We start from the raw sequence: 20,347 nt of genomic DNA on the forward strand, positions 1-20,347 counted from the left end.
TTGTCGACGTTGCTTCGTTCCTTGTTTTTTAACCTGTCCCTTCCTAAATTTATAAATGCTTGGATATTTCATTGTTATTCAACTTGTTTGCATTGAATTTACTATTCTATCTTCCGCAGAATATTCAAGCGAAAATTGAACAGTGTCCGGATACGTACGGTGTGGTAAAACTATCTACAATCTCGTCAAATTCGTCAGATTTGTCGAGAGATTTGATCACTTGAATGAAATAGTTGCCACTTGACGTTTAACTACAAACAAAATCAATCAACCGACATAAATGATTAACAGAAGAGAACCTCGTATACTTTTTTATTATAAAGTACAACTGAATTTAGACATGTCAATGTTGGTATATGGATGATGCGGCCCAATAGTTTTGTTTTACACACCATCCTGAACTACTATCTCTTGTTACTGTTCAATATTATGAATACAGAGATGAAATGGTGACACTCTCAATTGATGCGAACAAAATTTTGCATTAATTGTTTTCCAATATTATTGCTTACATTTGTGGTCTTGATAAAATGTGAACAGGAGCGCCAGGAGAAACATAAAGGCGCCAGGTTAAATCCATTTCAACATTTAAATAAAACTTAGCATGAGGTATCAAAACTATTGAAATTTTGTTACGTATCAATATTATGAATAAAAAGAGGACATTCTGGCACCCTAAATTTATGAGACCAAATATTTGTTGTTTTTTAGATTGCAATATTGCTCTCCATAGTATTATACATTGAATCCTGACATAAAAAATATAGCTGATTTACTATGCGGTTATATTGATTTACATATTGAAGTGCACATATGGTCAGTTTTGATCAATGCGGTCAAATCATTTTGTTGTACAAGTCAGCATGAGGTATCAAGACTACTGAAATTTTGTTACGTATCAATATTTTGAATAAAAGGAGGACATGCTGACACCGTAAGTTTATGCGACCAAAAATTTGTTGTTATTGTATTGCAATATAGCTGTCCATTGTATTATACATTGAATCCTGACATAAAAAATATGGCTGATTTACTATGCGAACAAAAATTTGTTGTTATTGTAGTATTGCAATATTGCTGTCCATTGTATTGTACATTGAATCCTGACACAAAAATATGGCTGATTTACTATGCGGGTATACATGGTATATAGATTTACAAATTAGAGTGCACATATGGTCAGTTTTGGTGGAAGCGATCAAATAATTTTGTTGTTCAAGTAAAAAAAAACTTAGCATGAGGTATCAAAACTATTGAAATTTTGTTACGTATCAATATTTTGAACAAAGGGAGGACATGCTGGCACCCTAAATTTTTGCGAACAAAAATTTGTAGTCATGTGTTTTAATGATGCTTTCATTTTGTATAATAAATTCTCTCCTGATATTAAAATATTGCTGATTGTGGCTACAAAGATCAAGGAAGTATAACAAACATCTAATATACGTCCTTGCATAGATATATATAATAAAGTGCAAATATGGTTGAATATAATAGGTATTGGAATATATATTCAGTGCCCGTTATCATAGTAACAAAGATCTGTTTTTTTAATTTATAGATTGGCAGATCACAGATACATTTGTGTAACAAGCAAAATTTTATGCGTACTTTATTTTCCAATATTTGTATTTAATCCTGTTTATATAACGGAAGTATTAATTGTTTTTTATTTTCGATGTTTATACTGCGAAACAAAGATATTAAAAAATATTTTTCAAAAATCGATGTAGAGCGGTCCTGATTACAAGTTAACTAAGGGTTGAGCATACCAGTCAAAAGTTAACTTGGGAACAGGTCTGGTTTTGATCGGATTTGTCAAAGCAAAAGTTAACTCATGTTAACTTTGTGGCAGGACTAGTTTCGAAGTTCACTTATTTTAACTTTACGACAGGACTGGTTTCGAAGTTAACTTGTGTTAACTTATGACAAGTCTGGTTCGAAGTTAACTTATATCAATAGCGGACCTGTTTCATAGTTAACTTTTTGGCAGACATAAAAACAGTCCTAGGACTAAGTCCGCTTTTCAAGTTAACTAGATTTTGGTCCTAGGTCTGGTCAGAGCAGTCCTCAATCCGGTCACAGGTTTACTTTAACTAGTCCAAATGACTGGTTATCAAGTTAACTTGCTATACAGGATATGACTGCACCCATCTGTATATATGTTACGTGTTAACGAAAAATTAAAGAGCGAAATTAACAAATTTCTGAAATATTGACTATAACTACATTTCATACCTTATTTACTTTGTTTGGATCTATATCTGTTTGTTCTAATAACAATTTGACTATGTCGATATATCCACCTTTAACAGCTAAGTGTAAGAGAGTATCATCATCCTGAAAACAGTTGGTTGCAATAATGACAGTATTATGCGAAGGTTTAAAGATGACAGACTAAAAATGTGATGTTTTTCAACAGTCTTAACATTTTAGTTTTCAAAAATAAAATTGAAATCCGTTACTTTTTTTCAACCTTTTATAAATGTAAAATTTAGAGCCAAACTTTGGATAGGTAAAACCTTAATAATATACATGTTGTACATGAAAATCAATTTTCATCAGACTTTTTTATTAATATAAAACAGTAAAATGAATTATGCTTTGTATTGGTTTTGACAAAATATACGTTAACGATATCATGTGTCAATCCCTATTGTTGATTTATCTGTACCAGGAACGCTCAAAGCCAGTTAAACACCCCTTACAATTCTCTCGTAACAACAACAAAGGCAACATACAAAGGGAATCAATATTTAACTATAAAATATTTCTTGACACCTTTTAAATCTCCAGACATCCTTACGTAATAAAAATCTTAACTAAACATATCAAACTTTATAAACTATAACGTTTTTGTTATGTAAAATTATTTAGATAAATGACAATTGTGATTAAACAAACAACTAAACTTCAAAATTCGGACTGCTAATAATCGAAATTGATTTAAAAGTTTCATATCTACATGACTAAAAAGTAATTACATTATACATATATATATATATATCCGCATCGACTTATTCTCATATATACTTTGTGTATATACAATAAAATAGTATCAAAATATTCATACATTGGATCAAGTATTTAAATTGAAATTTTTATTCATTCATCTGTACAAATGTACGGAAAGTACATAATCAAAGAAAACAACCTTCTACTGAAACGTATCTTTATAAAAATGAGAACATGTAGTATGATTGGCAATAAGGTGACAAGTTCTTTTAAATTAACCTCTTAACAGATAAATGAACATAGGTGAAAAATATTTAAGTCGAAGCAGTTTAACTTGTTTTGCTTTAATACATCTTTTCGCGTTTCAAGATTTAAGTACGTTGAACTGGTGGATATATATGTTACTAGCAATATTCTGCGATGCTTGAATTTGATGGTTGTCTGAGTTAAATTAACAAATGATTCAAAACATCTTCGCCAGTTATTTGAAGTCAATGATAAGTAAGTACCGGAAAATGAGAAGAGGTTAATGACCAAAACTTTAAAATATATACAGACTTCTTATGTTTTGGTTCATCTGTTAACAGTCATTCCAAGTCCCTCTCAACAACAATAAAGGCAACAAACAAAGGGAATCGACTTTTAACTATGACATTTTCCTGAACGCCTTTTAAATCTCCATACATTCTGACTTAACAGAAAACTATACTAAACAAACCAAACTTCATAAACTATAACGTTTGTATTATGTGAAAACATTTGATGTAAATGACAATTATGATTAAACACACAACTATTCTTTAAGAATCGAAATTGATTTACTGTCTTGCGGTGTAAAGTTTGACATAATTCCATGTGATATGTATATGGCTAAAAAGTAAACACATTATGTATATACATATCCATATACTTATCCATATCGACTTATTCTCATATTTATTCAGTGTATATAACATAGCAGGAGTAACAAACTGTTCATACATTGGATAATGTATTTGATAATGAAAGAGCGTGTCTTCAAATTAACCAATATTTCAGTAGCGAACGACGACAGATTAGCCTCTGTTCATGAAGAAATTACATTTGACATATTTGACCTTGCGAAAATATCCTCAATCGTCATAACAGACAAGATATGAAGTCGTGATAAATATCAAACGACCTGAACAATTTGAATGTTGGGAAAAATGTTGAGATTGGTTGAATATCGCAATAATCAGAATTCACATTAGGAAATAAGATAAATATGCATGTAATTGGATTCAGCTTTTTCTGAATAGGCATACATTATTATTTTTTTATTTTGCCCAGTAATTAATTCAAAAGGTGAGAATAAATAAATGCAATAATTTGTAATTTTCTTTTTCTTTTGAAAACAATTTACACTTTTTATCGTATTATGCAAAACTGGAATTTTTACCAGCATGTTGTGTGGTTTACTGCAAATGCTGCACATGGATATGGGAAAGTCTTAAATCTGTACATGCATAGTGTAAGGTATATTGCAATATGATAATACCTTTTAAGTGCATTTAAGTGCATCACAAAATATAAATAAGGAGATTTGGCATGGTTGTGAATGAGACAAGTATCAAACAGTGTCCAAATTAAGTAAATTTACTTTTGTAAGTAAATCTTTATAATACTAACAAGAATAGTGATATAGAATTGTATTTTTAATTGTGCAACTAACTATATCGATCTTTCTTCCAAATCACTATGAAAAAACAATATTCGATCAGAATTTCAAAAAGACTTTGTAACTAAATACATGAACGCTGAATAAACAAACAACGAGAAATGTCTTATAGCAATGCGAATTCACACTCAGCAAAACAGTCATATTCGGAAATAGGTAAGCTTCGGTACTCACAGAAAACAGACGACTTAAATTGTAAACCACAATCTCAGACGTGAAAACATGTCCTTAGTTAGTTTAGACACATTGTATGGATCAACCAATTCATGATAGTGTCCATAAAATTTACGGAATGAAATTTTTAATATTTCCATCTCATAACTTTGTTGGGGCACTCTTCTGTGTTTTTATTCCGTAAAGTGTGAATATGTATGAGCATAACATATCAACTGAGAAGATGAACATGCACGAGCATAACGTATCAACTGAGAATTGAGAACATGCACGAGCATAACGATATGTGAACACAATATGATGGGGTATGTTACTGCTGAAAAATAGGAGTTGATAATTGGGAAGTTGAAATTGTCCTGTTCGTCATAGATTTATGTGTGAAGATGTCCATCTGTGTCAGTATTAAGGAAGACTTTAAGGCTTGAAGCAGTCTTTCTAGTATAATAAAATTAACATGTGACCATGGCGTCTTCAACGTTTTTTCATGATTTACCTCTTTAAATGAAATTTTCTTAGGAGTGACTGAAACTTTTATTTATCTATTCAAAAAAGACTCAAAAATGTGGTGCGCATCTTTAAATAACCAACGGCTACTCATTTTATTAGATGCCACTTCATTTGTGTATATTTTTCCTTCATTAATCTTGATTGCATTTCTCTATGGTTTCTAACACAATGTCTGCATGAAAATCGTTTGATATAAGAATCATTAATATACAACGAAAATTTAGGATTCTGATATTTAAAAAAACAAATCTTTTTGTGTTTTTGTTTATAATTGAACTTTAATTCATAATATATTAACAACATATTATGATCAATCCTATAAATGTAGATCCTGCTCCCCATGTTCCATGCTAAGCAAACTGACACTTCACAGCAAGTAAAATAAACCAAAATATATGTATGTTTAAGCTTTTTTACTTGTTTTGCTTCATAGCATCTTATGACATTTCAATATCATAGTATGTTGCAAAGTTGTGTACATATTTTACTAGCAACATCATCAACAGAGTTTGAATTTGATGATTGTCTAAGCTGAATACAAAAGGATTTCAATACTGACTAGTACTACATATTATACCTCATTTACTGTGTTTGGATTTATATCTGTTCTTTTTTATAACAATTTGACTATGTCTAGATATTCACATTTAACAGCTTAATGTAAGGGAGTATCATAAAACTGAAAACAGTTGCAATAATCACAGTATAATTCGAAGGTATTAAAACGACAGCCTTTACACACAAAATGTGATGATATCAATGAACAACTTATAGCTTACTAAACACAAAGTAAACGTATGCATACCGTGACTGTTTTAATAAATCGCGATTCCTCTGAAACTGTTATTTTAATTTACGTCATCATAATGAAAACAGTTGCAATATTCAGAGTATTACACAAAGGTCTGATAATGACAGACTTTACATAAATAATTTGATGATTCCAATGAATAACCTATAAGTAAACGTATGCATATAGAGACTGCTTTGATAAACGCAATTCCTCTGAAACTGTTAATTTGAAAAAAAAACATATTTTGAATCTATAATGATCAACCTCAATTTAGGATAGACTCTTGAATTTTGAAGAGTCACAATAGGATAAATGGATTATATTAACCAGAAACCCCCAACGAAAAAAATATAAACATGTCTAATGGAAACAGTGAAAAATTGTTGATTATATGTAAACCTTCTTTACGTGTTACATGTAATTTAGATGATTTATGCAATTTTTTTTTATCAAAATCTTAGATATTCATGTTTTAGTCATTACCTGATCCCTAAATAAAAGAGGGGCGAACACTATCACAGGGACATTCAATTTCATAGGTCAAAAGTAAACTGACAAAGACGTGGCCAAAAAAGTGAAAGACAAACAAACAAATAGCAGTAAAACCGACACCAAATAGAACAGCAACAAGAACCCTACAAAAACTTTGGGGGTGATCGTAGGTGCTCCGAAAGGGTAAGCAGATCATGCTCCACATGTGGCATCCTAAGTAAACTGACACTTAACAGAAAAGTATAAAATACCAAAATTTATGTATGCTTAATTGTTATCAAAGGTACCAGGATTATAATTTAATACGCCATTTTACTAATGGAAACAGTAAAAAATGGGAATTTTATCTTAAAGATCATTACTTGTTACTTTGTAATATTCATATGGCTTTTTTTCCATAACAACCGCATCTTCTTGAAACGGACTTTTTTTATTATAACATGTTATTTAGATGATTTATGCAATTTTTCATCAAAATCTGAAACATTCATGTTTAAGTCGCTACCTGATCCCTAAATACAAGAGGGGCGAAAGATACCACAAGGACATTCACCTCATAGGTCAAAAATAAACTGACAAAAAATGAAAGACAAACAGACAAATAATACTACACACGACACAATATCGAACACAAAAGATTCAGCAACGAGAACCCTATCAAAACTTGGGGGCGAACTTAGGTGCTCCGAAAGGGTAAGCAGATCCTGCTCCACATGTGGCATCATAAGCAAAGTTCAAAAACCCAAAAGCGAGTATGTTTAAGCATTTTATTTGTTTTGCTTCATAGCATCATTTGACATTATAATGTATAGAAAGTTGCAAAAGTGGGTGGATATATTACTAGCATTATCGTCAACAGGGCTTGAATTTGATGGTTGTCTAAGCTGGATAAAAATGGATTTCAATACTGACTTGTACTACATATCATACCTCGTTTACTTTGTTTGGATCTATATCTGTTTGTTCTAATAACAATTTGACTATGTCTAGACATCCACATTCAACAGCTAAATGTAAGGGAGTATCAGCATCCTGAAAACAATTGCAATAATCACAGTATTATACAAAGGTAAGAAAACGACAGCCTTTACACAAAAAAAGTAATAATATCAATGAACAACTTATAGCTAACTAAACAAAAAGTGAACGTTTGCATAAAGAGACCATTTTAATAAATCGCAATTCCTTCGAAACTGTTAATTTGAATTACGTAAATAAAATGTAGCGTGAGAATATAAAACAAGGTCAAGCGACTTCAAGGTCAAGATTCGAGTCTTCATTTCTTTAGATGCCATGTATTAAAATAAAAACCCCGTCATCAAATTTAAATGTTAAAAAAGCTAACCGTTCTTACGGAAAAGCGTGGAATATAAAGGACCTAAAAGATCTACTTTCGTTGGCCACAGTTTAATAAACGGGGATCACAAATAAAAGTATTTAAATACAATTTTGAAATAAATCTTATTCTAATTTAGAAGTTATGTGTTAGGGTAATGCCATATCAGTATTGAACCATCCAATGTTGCAAGAAAAAAATCCAAGAATGGAAAGTTAGTATTGGGAAATGAAGTTAAAAACCAGTTTGATATTCAAAGTTAAGAAACTTTTTTACAAAATGCCTATAAATGTAACGTAAGTGATTAAGAAAGAACATTATAGAATTGAACATTTCAAAACATTTTTACAGTGGTATTACTGTTTAATTTAGAATATATTATGACTGAAAATAAAACAATAGTTTTTCAAATATGATTAATAGAAAAATCTGATTGTTTTTCAACAGTGTTAACATTTTAGTTTTCAAAAAGGAATTGAAATCTGTTGTTTTTTTCAAGCTTTTATACATGTTAAATTTAGAGTCAAACTTTGTATAAGTAAAGACCTTGTTAATATATATATATATATATATATATATATATATATATATATATATATATATATATATATAAAACTTGTTCATGGGTTATAGTTTGTAGGATTTCCAGAGCTTTAAACACATTGATTGGTTTTTTTAATTAATATACCGTATAGCAGGTTATTTTCGCGGTGTGTAAATTTTCGCTTATTTTCGCGGATGGAACAAAATCGCCAAAATAAATTCCGCCTATTTAAAAGTGCATATGCAAACGTATTGATAAAAAAAAATTAATTCGCCAAAAAAATAACCGCCAAAATATTTCGTATACCTTATTCAATGAAAAAACTACATTTGAGGCTTTGTTCCCTTTTTTTAAAAGGCATACGTTAACGATACAATGTTTCAATCCCTTTTGTTGATTTATTTGTACCAGAAACGCTCGAAGCCAATAAATTGAAAGTCAATTATAAGTAAGTAACGAAAATGTCAAGAAATTTATGACCAATACGTTCAAATATGTACAGACTTCTCGTGTATTTGTTCATCTGTTAACATTCCTTTCAAGTCCCATTCAACAATAATAAGGGCAACATACAAAATGAATCTACTATTAACTATAAAATTTTCCTTCACGCTTTATAAGTCTCCAGACATTCTTACCTGAGAAAAAAATAAACTAAACATATTAAACTTCATCAACTATAATGTTGCGTGAACAAAACAGGCATACAAAGTAAACTAGGCAAAATAAGGGTACATCAGTCATCACTGTGTTTCAATCTCAAAACAAAAAAATATTTAACAAAAAAACCATAAGCATCTCTCAAATTTAAAAACCACAGGCACTGCTTTGTGTGTTTCACGTCATAAAATGTAAAAGTCACATAGGACGAAATATAAAATCGAAATTGATTATCTGTCTGGCTGCGTAAAGTTTGAGAGTGTGTGATATGAACATAACTAAAAACTAAATACCTTATACATATAACTATCCACATCGACTAATTCTTAAATTCCATTCATAAATGTCTGTGTATATAACATAGCAGGAGAAACAAAAGTGTCATACATTGGATCGTGTATTTTAAATTATGTTAAATACATCTGTACAAATGCTAAATGGAAAGTTAATAACAAAGAAAACGACCTGCTACAAAAAAAATATCTCTATCAAAATGAGAAGGTGTGGTATGATTGCGAACAAGGCAATTCTCCATAAGACAGCAAATGACACAGAATTTAACAACTAGTTCTTTAAAACTACCCCTTTAAAAGCTAAATGTAAATAGACGGAAGATACTCATATCTTAACATTTGGTTTGTTTTGCTTCAGTACATCTTTTCGCGTTTCAAGACTTAAGTACGTAAAAAAGTTGGGTATATATTTTACTAGCAACATTCTGCGGAGTTGGAATTTGATGGTTGTCTGTGCTGAATTAACAAAGGATTAACAAACTGACTAGAACTACATTTCATACCTCATTTACTCTGTTTGGATCTATATCTGTTAGTTCTAATAACAATTTTACTATGTCGATATATCCACCTTTAACAGCTAAGTGTAAGAGAGTATCATCCTCCTGAAAACAGTTGCAATAATCACAGTATTATACGAAGGTATGATAATGACAGACTTTACATTAATAATTTGTTGATTTCAATGATTAACCTATAACTTACTAAACGCAAAGTAAACGTATGCTATATGCCAAACCTTGGTAATCTAAAAGTCGTTAAGACCCAATGATAAAAAAATTTAAGAAAGTAAGTAGGATAATTTTATTTACAATCGACACATATGACACACATGTGCAGTTAGAAATGAACATTGGGTTACGAAAGCTCTTTAAAACAAAGTATAACGTTAGCGCATCCCCCCTTTTTTCTCTTCGTATGCACGGTGATACTTTTTAAGATGCATTAACACCTCAAGAGTAAAAATGAAAAAAATAACATTATTCTATATCTATAATGTGTCTATTTCTAGTCAAAATCTATCAAAATGTCGATTATTTCTTTTCCGGCACATTTACACCAAAAAGGGGAATAATTGATCTGATTCAATTCAGTGTTTAAATGTCGCCACGTAAGGACTTGAATATCATTTATCTATGAAGATCGCATTGGCACACCACGTTAAAATTTATTGATCTGTTGAAAACTTGGCATATTTATTCTTAGAAAGCTCATGAATACCAAGATTGTTGTTTCTTGTTTTTAAAATGAATACAACATTTTAAAAATTGACAAGATAGTTGACTTTTGGTGTGGCCACGGTTAGATTTTATGTCATTTCTGTTATTTTTTATTATAAAAAGGCACTTTTAACAGCTGTTACGGGAAAGATAACATCTTTGTCAACCAAATACAACTTTATTTTCATTCATTTGTCTAGTTCTTTGGGGTGCGCCAGGCTCTTGAAGTTTCGCGTTCAAACGCCAGCTTTGAATTCTGGCCGTTACCATGGTACCACGTGGGGGGTTCTGAGACACCAGAAATAAAAACTTTGGATGATATTAGGGATGATAAAAATAAGTTCTGGGTAAGAAAGTTTCTAGACTAAAATTCCAAATAATTTCAAATTTTGTTGATTTTTATATGAATAAATAGCCTATTTACTCCAGTACAGCATTTACCTATCCTCGTACAAAAACAAATACCAAACGGACTAGTTGATACCAACTGTCATATTCCTGACTTGGAACAAGACAGTTTATGAAACAATTGTGGTTTGAACCTGGTTTTATCGCCAGCCAACCCTACTGCTTATTAGGCAATTTTACAAATACCGCTAATATGACAACATTACGTGACAGTACAAATAAACGAAAGAACACGAAGGACAGTTATATAGACCTTTATTATATAAAGGTAATTCCCTAATGGGTTATTGCTGATAGAATTTTACACGCCTAAATTAATTTTGATCAGGCTTGTTTTATTAATAGAAAACAGTAAATTTATATATGCTGTTCTACAGTTTACAGAGACAAAATACTACAATGCCTGTGTTCTTTTTATTGGTTTTGTAAAAGGAAACATTAACGATACAACGTTTAAATCTTTAAGGCGCGAGGAATGATATTAGTCGAGTTTTATACGCTTTATCATATGTTTAAACAGGAGAGTATATATAAACTGCTTACTGATCCGAAGTATCTGGGTTACCTTCATATTCGATTTTGACTGGTTTTAAAAGCTTAATCGTATAAAGAAACTACACCAATAAATTCCTTTAAAAAAGCGTTTAATCCTTATATTCTTTAAAATATAAGGAGATAAGGAATTTATTTTTCCACACACGCAACCTCTATCACACGTAAATTCTATATCAGTTTCTTTAAATAGACCTGGCATATGAATATATTTGTTGGTTAACGCAAACATATGTTTTCCATGAAATTTTCTATCTGATAAAATATCAACTACAAAAACTGTAATTATCCTTCAAACGAATGTGTTATGTTATCGATTAACGTGAGGTGAAACAACGTCCATCCGAATTGTTTTATAATCGCCGCCATCTTGTTTACGTTGGTTACGAAAAGAAGTTCGGCGAACATCGTCTATCGAAAAATATACAACGTCAAGTACAACTACCGGAGTCCTCTCGACCAATCATATAAATATATTTGATAATATGTAAATCATAAAAGAATTATATATAAATAAATACATTCTTTAATATTAACTAGTGTTTTTGATCATCAAACTATACTAGTTTGCATGTATTTCAGAGCTGTAATGATTGTCAAATTATCCTGATTTTGCTTAAAAAATAAAATGCAGAGGCTTTAAGATATCAAGTTCTTTTTAAACAGCTGCCTTCTAGCATCAACAAATTTCACAGTATTATCAAAAAAAAACTGTTGGTTAACGCAAACATATGTATTCCATGAAATTTGCTATCTGATATAATATAAACTACAAATTATCCTTCAAACGAATGTGTTATGTTTTTAACGATTAACGCGAGGTGAAAATGACGTCTATCCGGATTGTTTTATAATCGACGCCATCTTGTTAACACTGGTTACGAAAAGAAATTCGGCGAACGTCGTCTATCGAAAAAAACAAACGTCAAGAACAAATATTGGAGTCCTCTCGACCAATCTTATTAATGTTTTTCCTAATATGCAAATCATAATAATTATATAAATATATATAAATGAATATATTCTTAAATACAACTAGGGTTTTAATCATCAAACTGTACTCTTTTGCATGTATTTCAGAGTTGTAAAGATTGTAAAATTATCCTGATTTTGCTTAAAAAAATCAAATGTAGAGACTTTAAGATATCAAGCTTCTAGCATCAACAAATTTCACAGTATTATCAAATAAAGACTCAACTATTATATTACTTTACACATTCTATTCTTCTTTTCCAATATGGAAGTAAAATTGTTTTAATCTTCCATTACTGTAAAAATATATAGTCTGAACTAAACAAAAATATCATATTTGAGTTTCATGAATTATGTTTTTATCAGTCAAGAATGTGTCAAATTTGTACTTTAATATTAATTTGATTATTTAAACCAATTTTTTGTTTATATCAATTCTTCTAGCTTTTATCCATCGTTTTCTTTTATTATTGGATAGGCAAAACTTGTTTGTACACTCAATGGGTTATATATCAGAGGTAAAGTCTACATTACAAAAATTAAGTAAAATTGTATTAATATGACATTGAGCTGCCTTAAGCATCTCTTTGCTAAAATGATCTAGTCGAGGACTTTAACCAGATTTTAATTTGTCAATTGCATTATCTTATTCTTCTCCTAAAAAGGTCATCATCAAGTAGTTCTATTCAATAATTATCCGTAGAGCATCTTTATCTGTAGGAATAGATGCAAAAGTAGCAAAAAGTTATACCAAGTCTTGCGTCAATCTTAGTTACAGATTTTTTACAACTGTCATAGCGAGGCAGTTTACTAGTTTATGTTGGGGCTGCTGTTTCTTAGTTTTCAAATGATTTATTATTTTTAAGAAAGCATTTTTAAAATCTTTTTTTCTAGTTTTTCTAACTTTTCCATACTTTTTATTTGATTTAAAAATGACCCTAAAATAATAGGGTTCTAAATATACTTTTTCATATTATCTCATAAAATACTAGTATTTTAGACAATGTCAATACAGATAGTAAATGAGAGAAAAAAATATGCTTCTTTTTACAACAGTTTTTTGGAAAAATATTTTGAGATACATAACTGTATATCATGTGTATTATTGTTAAAGAGTATAAAAGACAGAGCAGCTGTAGTTTATCAGATCTCATTCTAGATTATAATGTATAAAAAAGACAATCTGTAGTGTATCTGATCTCATTCTAGATAATAGTTTATAATCAGAAAAAGCTGTAGTTTATAAGATCTCATTCTAGATAATAATATATTATCAGGACAAGCTGTAGTTTATCAGATCTCATTATAGATAAAAGTATATCATCAAGAAAAGCTGTAGTTCATCAAAGCTCATTCTAGATAATATCTAAATAATCGTTTATAAAAAGGAAAAACAGTAGTTTATCAGATCTCATTCTAGATAGGATCTAGATAATAGTATACAAAAAGGACAAGCGGTACTGTATCTGATCTCATTCTAGATAAAAGAAAATAATTAGAAAATACTGTAGTTTATCAGATCTGATGTAAGATAATAAAATATAATTAGGGCAAGCTGTAATTTATTATAATATAATCAGGGCAAGATTTAGTTTATTAGATCTCAATGTAGATAATAGTATATAATCAGGGCAAGCTGCAGTTTAATCAGATCTCATAATAGATAATAGTATATAATAAGGACAAGATGTAGTTTATCCGATCTCCATCTAGATAATAGTCAGATAGTATATACAAAGGTCAAGCTGTAGTTTATCAGACTTCATCATATAATAAAAGCTGTAGTTTATCCAATCACATTCAAGATAATTGTCAGATACTATATATAATAAGCGCAAGCTTTTCTTGATAAACTAATATTTAGAAAGATAGTATACTCAACCTGTAGATTATCAGATCTCATTCTAGAAAATACTATCTAATCAGGAAAAGCTGTAGTTTATCAGGTCTCATTCTTTATAAAAGCATATAATTAGGACAAGCTTTTGTTTATCAAATCTCATTCTAGAGAAAAGTATACAATGAGGAAAAGCTGTAGTTTATCAGATTTTATTCAAGATAATAGTTTATAATCCTAGAAACTGTAGCTGTAGTGAGATTATCAAACTGTGGAATTTTTCAAGTGTGTACAGTCTTGGTAAAAAACATTACATACCTTATTTACACAGTATACATCTATATCTGTTCTTTCTAATAACAGTTTGACTGTGTCAAAATATCCCCGTTTAACAGCTGAGTGTAAGGGAGAGTCGCCTTTCTGAAAACAAAAGTGCATTGATCACAGAAATAGTCGGAGGTATAGATATGACCAACTTTATAGAAATAAGTCTAATACAAAAATAAGTAATACTAGCCAACAATACGCGAAACCAACTTATTTGAGTACCGTGTTTGCAGAAAAGTCTCATAGACATCCTTTTTTTAATGACCTAAAATAAAAGGATGAAAATTCACGGATCTAATTAAAGACGACAGTAGTATACCGCTGTTTAATAACCATAATTCGATTAAGCAAAGTAAAATAAATCCGAGGAAATCACATCAACTATAAGAAGTAAACAACAGAACAACAAAAGAACATTGAACTAAACCAAGGGAAACGCTTACAAACATAGAAACGTACGTTTGATAACAACTGCCATATTCCTGATTTGGTAAAGGACATTTTAAGAAAAAAAGGTGTGTTGATTTTCTTTATTTGCATCTATATTTCTTTTTTCTAATAGCATTTGGACTATGTTTAGTTGTCCATCTTTAACAGCCGTGTTTAAAGAAGTGTAACCATATTGAAATAAAAAGGTTGCATTTTTTTTAGTATCATACGGACGTAAAAAATTATCAACTTTATTGGAATAATTCCATTAGGAAGTTACTATAAGGTAACAATACACGCGATAAACCAATGAATGTGGAGACCAATTGACAATCGCAACTGAAACTGTACATTTACAGCAAGTTTGCAAATTTGTAAAGAAAACATGCGTATGGCAAAGTGTTGTCGATTCCCTTCTTAATGTACAAATGACATGTGTGTTCAATTGACAATCGGAAGGTCAATTAAGTCAAGTTCAACAAAGCCGGTAATATGGATAAACAGCATTGGAAAAACAATTACAATTTAAGTATAACTGCAACAAACACTACCAAAACAAGAGTGAAATACTTGTACTACATTGGTTTGAAACTGTTTATAGAAAATACATGATATATTATGATATATGACACTGGACGTTTTCTGTTCGTTGAAATGCGTTGAGTGATTTTAATTGTTTTTTTTTTTTGTGTATTTCATTGTTTTCTACATTACATCTCTTCGAGAGATAAAAAAAGAGATTCAGATGAACAATTTAACAACAAATTCAAATGGGTATCATAATTTTCCAGATTTATTCTTGATATTTATTGCCTTTGTTTTCTCTAACATGTTTGTTAATTTCAGCTGCTCGCACCTCGAAAACTTAATAAAGTACCAGCAATTTCTATTTTTATCTGTGTACTTGTACACGCATATATATGCAGAGTAGTTCATTCAGACAAGTTGTCTTATTTTAATACCTACATCATATATAAACGATTGTATATAGTCGGTTGTATCGAAAATAGATAGTACATCAAATAAAGAAAGTGCTCATAACGTTCGATTACGATGAACCCTACGTTGTTTTCGTCGGCAACATAGGGTTATTTGAAAGATGGGTATGCATAAAAAATGTAAATGTTAAAACAAATTCTCAAAGATATCATTTGTTACAAAACTTCAATTTAAGCTGTGAAATCGTACGTAGTAAGATAATAGTGGTAAAGCTTAAATAAAAAAAAACATGTCTTGGTGTTAATGGCTGTGCAAGATGATGAATAGCAATTTAAACAGTTTCAATTGACATCCATAGAAATACGAAGTACCTCATACCTTATTCTTTTGATTTGGGTCCATACGTGGTATTTCTAATAGCAATTGGACGATTTCAAGTTGTCCTCTGCTAGCAGCTTTGTGTAAAACAGTGTCCCCATCCTGAAACATAAAGATTGAATTATTTTCAGTATGAACGCAAAAATGTAAAAAAAAAATCATGAGCCTGATTGATATTCAGTTTAATACCAACATTTAATTACTGGTAAGTTACAGATCAAACTAATGTAGGCGATCTAAACAAAATATGTCATTACATAAGTAATGTGTCAAAGTTATGTTGAAATTTCTTTATGGAAGTTAAATTTGATGGTTGCTGATTAAAGATTATTCCACCTGACTAGATTTTTCAATTATATCCGTGTTTGTCTCTATAAAGCAACCATTCCTAAAAGCAAACGGGTAGGAAAAAATCAGACGATTTGAAAGCCTTAGCATAACTTTGTCTTCTTTTTTTCTCAGAGTAGTAAGTTTATTGTAGAATTAATACACACAATACAATGTGAAAATGAGTGTGACAGTTGTCTAAGTCGATTATTCCGCGACTGGAAAATAGTACATTCCATACCTCATATGTTCTTGTTGGATCTATAGTTGTTCTAACTAATAATAATTTGACTATTTCGAATAGTTCTGTTTCTACAGCCAAGTCAAATGGAGTGTACCCATCCTAAAGTAGAATGTACGAGTGTATATAAATAATGTTGCAAATTGTTTTAATAACAAAAGGTAAATCACACAATAATTTAATTCAGAAAAACAAAGAAAACTTAAATGATATCTTTTTGTAAATGAAGTCTTGTTTAATCAGAAATGTGTAGTGCATTCAACAACTGATATGAGTGCCTGCAGATAATCATTAACTCTCGACAGGAATATGTGTTATCCTAGTCTACTAAAATTGATAACGAGCGCACAGCCCCAGTGTTGATTGGCTAGTGATTCAGTTGATAATTTTTCTAAACTATCGCCCACCGAGCCCGCAGGAAGAACTCATATAAGTACGTTTTGTATGTATGTATGTGTATTACGGTTTTACTTGTTGAATTTTGTTACTTTTTTTATTCAATACTTGTAATCTTAGATGCCACAATATTGGGGTTTTTTTCCCGCGTGAATTCTAGTAAGTACTAAATATGTATGCATTGTGGTTTTATTTGTAGGTTTTGTACGTATTTTTTCAGCAATATTTGAAGTAAACATGAACACTACATTGATTAGACAACCTTAATATGCCCCATTTTGGTATTGAGACTATTACATGAATGAATTTCAAACTTTCCTTTCCGTATTTGGAATGGGGAGTAAGATGACATGTGAACATAAGATATATATCATTACATTTGTTGTCTGTTTTATTTGTTCTTCCTCAAAGATTAGTGTAATGTTAGTTTGTTCATATTCATATACATCAGCATCAGCAAACTATATATTGGTTGCTTTGACAACAAGAATCATAGCAAGAGAAAAGAATAGTTTTGAATATCGATTGAACGAAAGTTAACATACAACATTTGGTCAAAATCTAGTCAGTAACTATTATCACTTATTGCATGATACTTACACGAAGCCCTATATAACAATTTTGTTTTACTTTTAAATTTCTCTTTCGCAGCTGACTGGAAATTAACCATCCACATGCATGTCTTAGTATAATGTTTTTTGCATCATTATGTATTTTTCTCTTTGAAGAATTATGTTTATTGTGAAAATGTGATCAAGGATGCACTAACAGCAATTTTTCGACATTGATTTTTGATATATGTCTGTTCAAAAGTTGACAAATCTGATAAAATTGTTATCTACAAATGTAGTATCATATTTCCTTTTGTGTTTGTTTTTCTAAATAAATAATTGTAGTACAGAGTCACGTCATATGTAACAGAGTAACACAAGAAAACATATAGACAAAGCATATCAACAAAAATTGAAGATAATACAAAAATTATTATAGAACAATAACACTATGACAGGATGTATAAGAACAGAGCCACGTCAAATGGATACCACGAAAATCAGACTACACAGTAAAAGTTTTATTCATTAAGACAAATAAAAGAATATTATAACACGTTTTGAAGATGATAAACATCGCAGTACCCAGAAACTATACATCAAGACCATTTTGTAATATATTGTGAAGTTGAAACGGAATATTTATCAACAAGCTCTTGGTGCCTTCTGATGAACGTATTTAAAAAAAAAAGGACGACACGTTCTTTGACATACCCCTGGTTTGTCAACTCTCATCGGACACGTTTTACAAAATCTGAGTAGCAACTGAATGCTCTTTAATACTGAACAAGTTAGAAAATGTATATCCCATATACAGGTGAAGTTGTATTTTCACATAAGAGTTGTTATCTTTCTTTAAAATTATTAAGATTCTAAATCAGTGAAAATCATTACTTAATACTAGAACACACCCGCGAAATCGCGGGCATTCAGAGCGTCGTTGAAAGTATTAAAGTGTTACATAGGAAGATTTAATGACTTGAGAATTTCAGGAATAGGTACATGTACTTTCTGACAGGAAAATATCTTTTTTTATCCTTCTTCTTTATTTCAAAAATTCCCATTTTGTTTTTGTTTTCTACTAAATACAGTGTAAACATATATTTAGTATATTATGAACATGCAAGTCAGGAGCCTGTAAATAGTGGTTGTCGTTTGTTTTATACAATAATTTGTTTTTCGTTCATATTTTGAACATAAATTAGGCCGTTAGTTTTCTCATTGAATTGTTTTACACTGTAATTTCGGGGCCTTTTATAGCTGACTATGCGGTATGATCTTTGATAATTGTTGAAGACCGTACGGTGACCTATAGTTGTTAATTTCTGTGTCATTTTTGTCTCTTGTGGAGAACTGTCTCTTTGGCAATCCTACTAAATCTTCTTTTATTGTAATCAATGAAATTTTGTAAAAGATTAATGACTGGAGAATTTCAGAAAAGGTATCAAAAGTCAAAGGTACCTTGGGACAGGACACTTGTTTTTTAGCCCAGTTTATCCTTTTTTTCCAAAAAATATCCCTTTTTTGTTTTCTATTAATTTTAATAACACATAGATAATTTTAGCGCTTAAATGTATATTATGTACATTCATTACTATAAATTGCATATTTGTTTTTCGTTCATATTTTGTACATATAAATAAGGCCGTTAGTTTTCTCGTTTGAATTATTATATAGACTCTCTCAATTAATAAACTCTGTGACCGCCATGGATAGTTAACTTGAAAATGATATCAGATAGAAAATACTCTTTATTCGTAGTAAATGTTTGTTCAAAGTATAAAGAAAACGCAAAGATTTAGTGAATTTCAGAAAAGGTATCAAAAGTCATAGGTACATTGGGACATGACAGTTGTTTTTTCTAGCCCGGCTCCTCCTTTTTTCCCCATAAATTCACCTTTGGTTACTATTACTTGTACACGCATATATATGCAGAGTAGTTCATTCAGACAAGTTGTCTTATTTTAATACCTACATCATATATAAACGATTGTATATAGTCGGTTGTATCGAAAATAGATAGTACATCAAATAAAGAAAGTGCTCATAACGTTCGATTACGATGAACCCTACGTTGTTTTCGTCGGCAACATAGGGTTATTTGAAAGATGGGTATGCATAAAAAATGTAAATGTTAAAACAAATTCTCAAAGATATCATTTGTTACAAAACTTCAATTTAAGCTGTGAAATCGTACGTAGTAAGATAATAGTGGTACAGCTTAAATAAAAAAAAACATGTCTTTGTGTTAATGGCTGTGCAAGATGATGAATAGCAATTTAAACAGTTTCAATTGACATCCATAGAAATACGAAGT

At 30.3% G+C, this 20,347-nt stretch overlaps 1 protein-coding gene across 1 annotated transcript; it reads right to left on the minus strand.

Annotated features, from left to right (window-relative positions):
* Nucleotides 1–2,232: 2,232 nt before the first annotated feature.
* Nucleotides 2,233–18,765, minus strand: LOC143074134 (uncharacterized). Its single transcript, XM_076249680.1, has 5 exons — nt 18,745–18,765; nt 17,084–17,185; nt 16,516–16,617; nt 14,761–14,862; nt 2,233–2,340 (listed from the first exon to the last, which is right to left on the minus strand). The coding sequence occupies exons 1-5, from the start codon at nt 18,763–18,765 to the stop codon at nt 2,233–2,235; spliced, it is 435 nt and encodes a 144-aa protein (XP_076105795.1).
* Between the last annotated feature and the right edge of the window lie 1,582 nt (nt 18,766–20,347).

Source organism: Mytilus galloprovincialis, chromosome 5 (genome assembly GCF_965363235.1).
Source record: "Mytilus galloprovincialis chromosome 5, xbMytGall1.hap1.1, whole genome shotgun sequence".
NCBI lineage: Eukaryota > Metazoa > Mollusca > Bivalvia > Mytilida > Mytilidae > Mytilus > Mytilus galloprovincialis.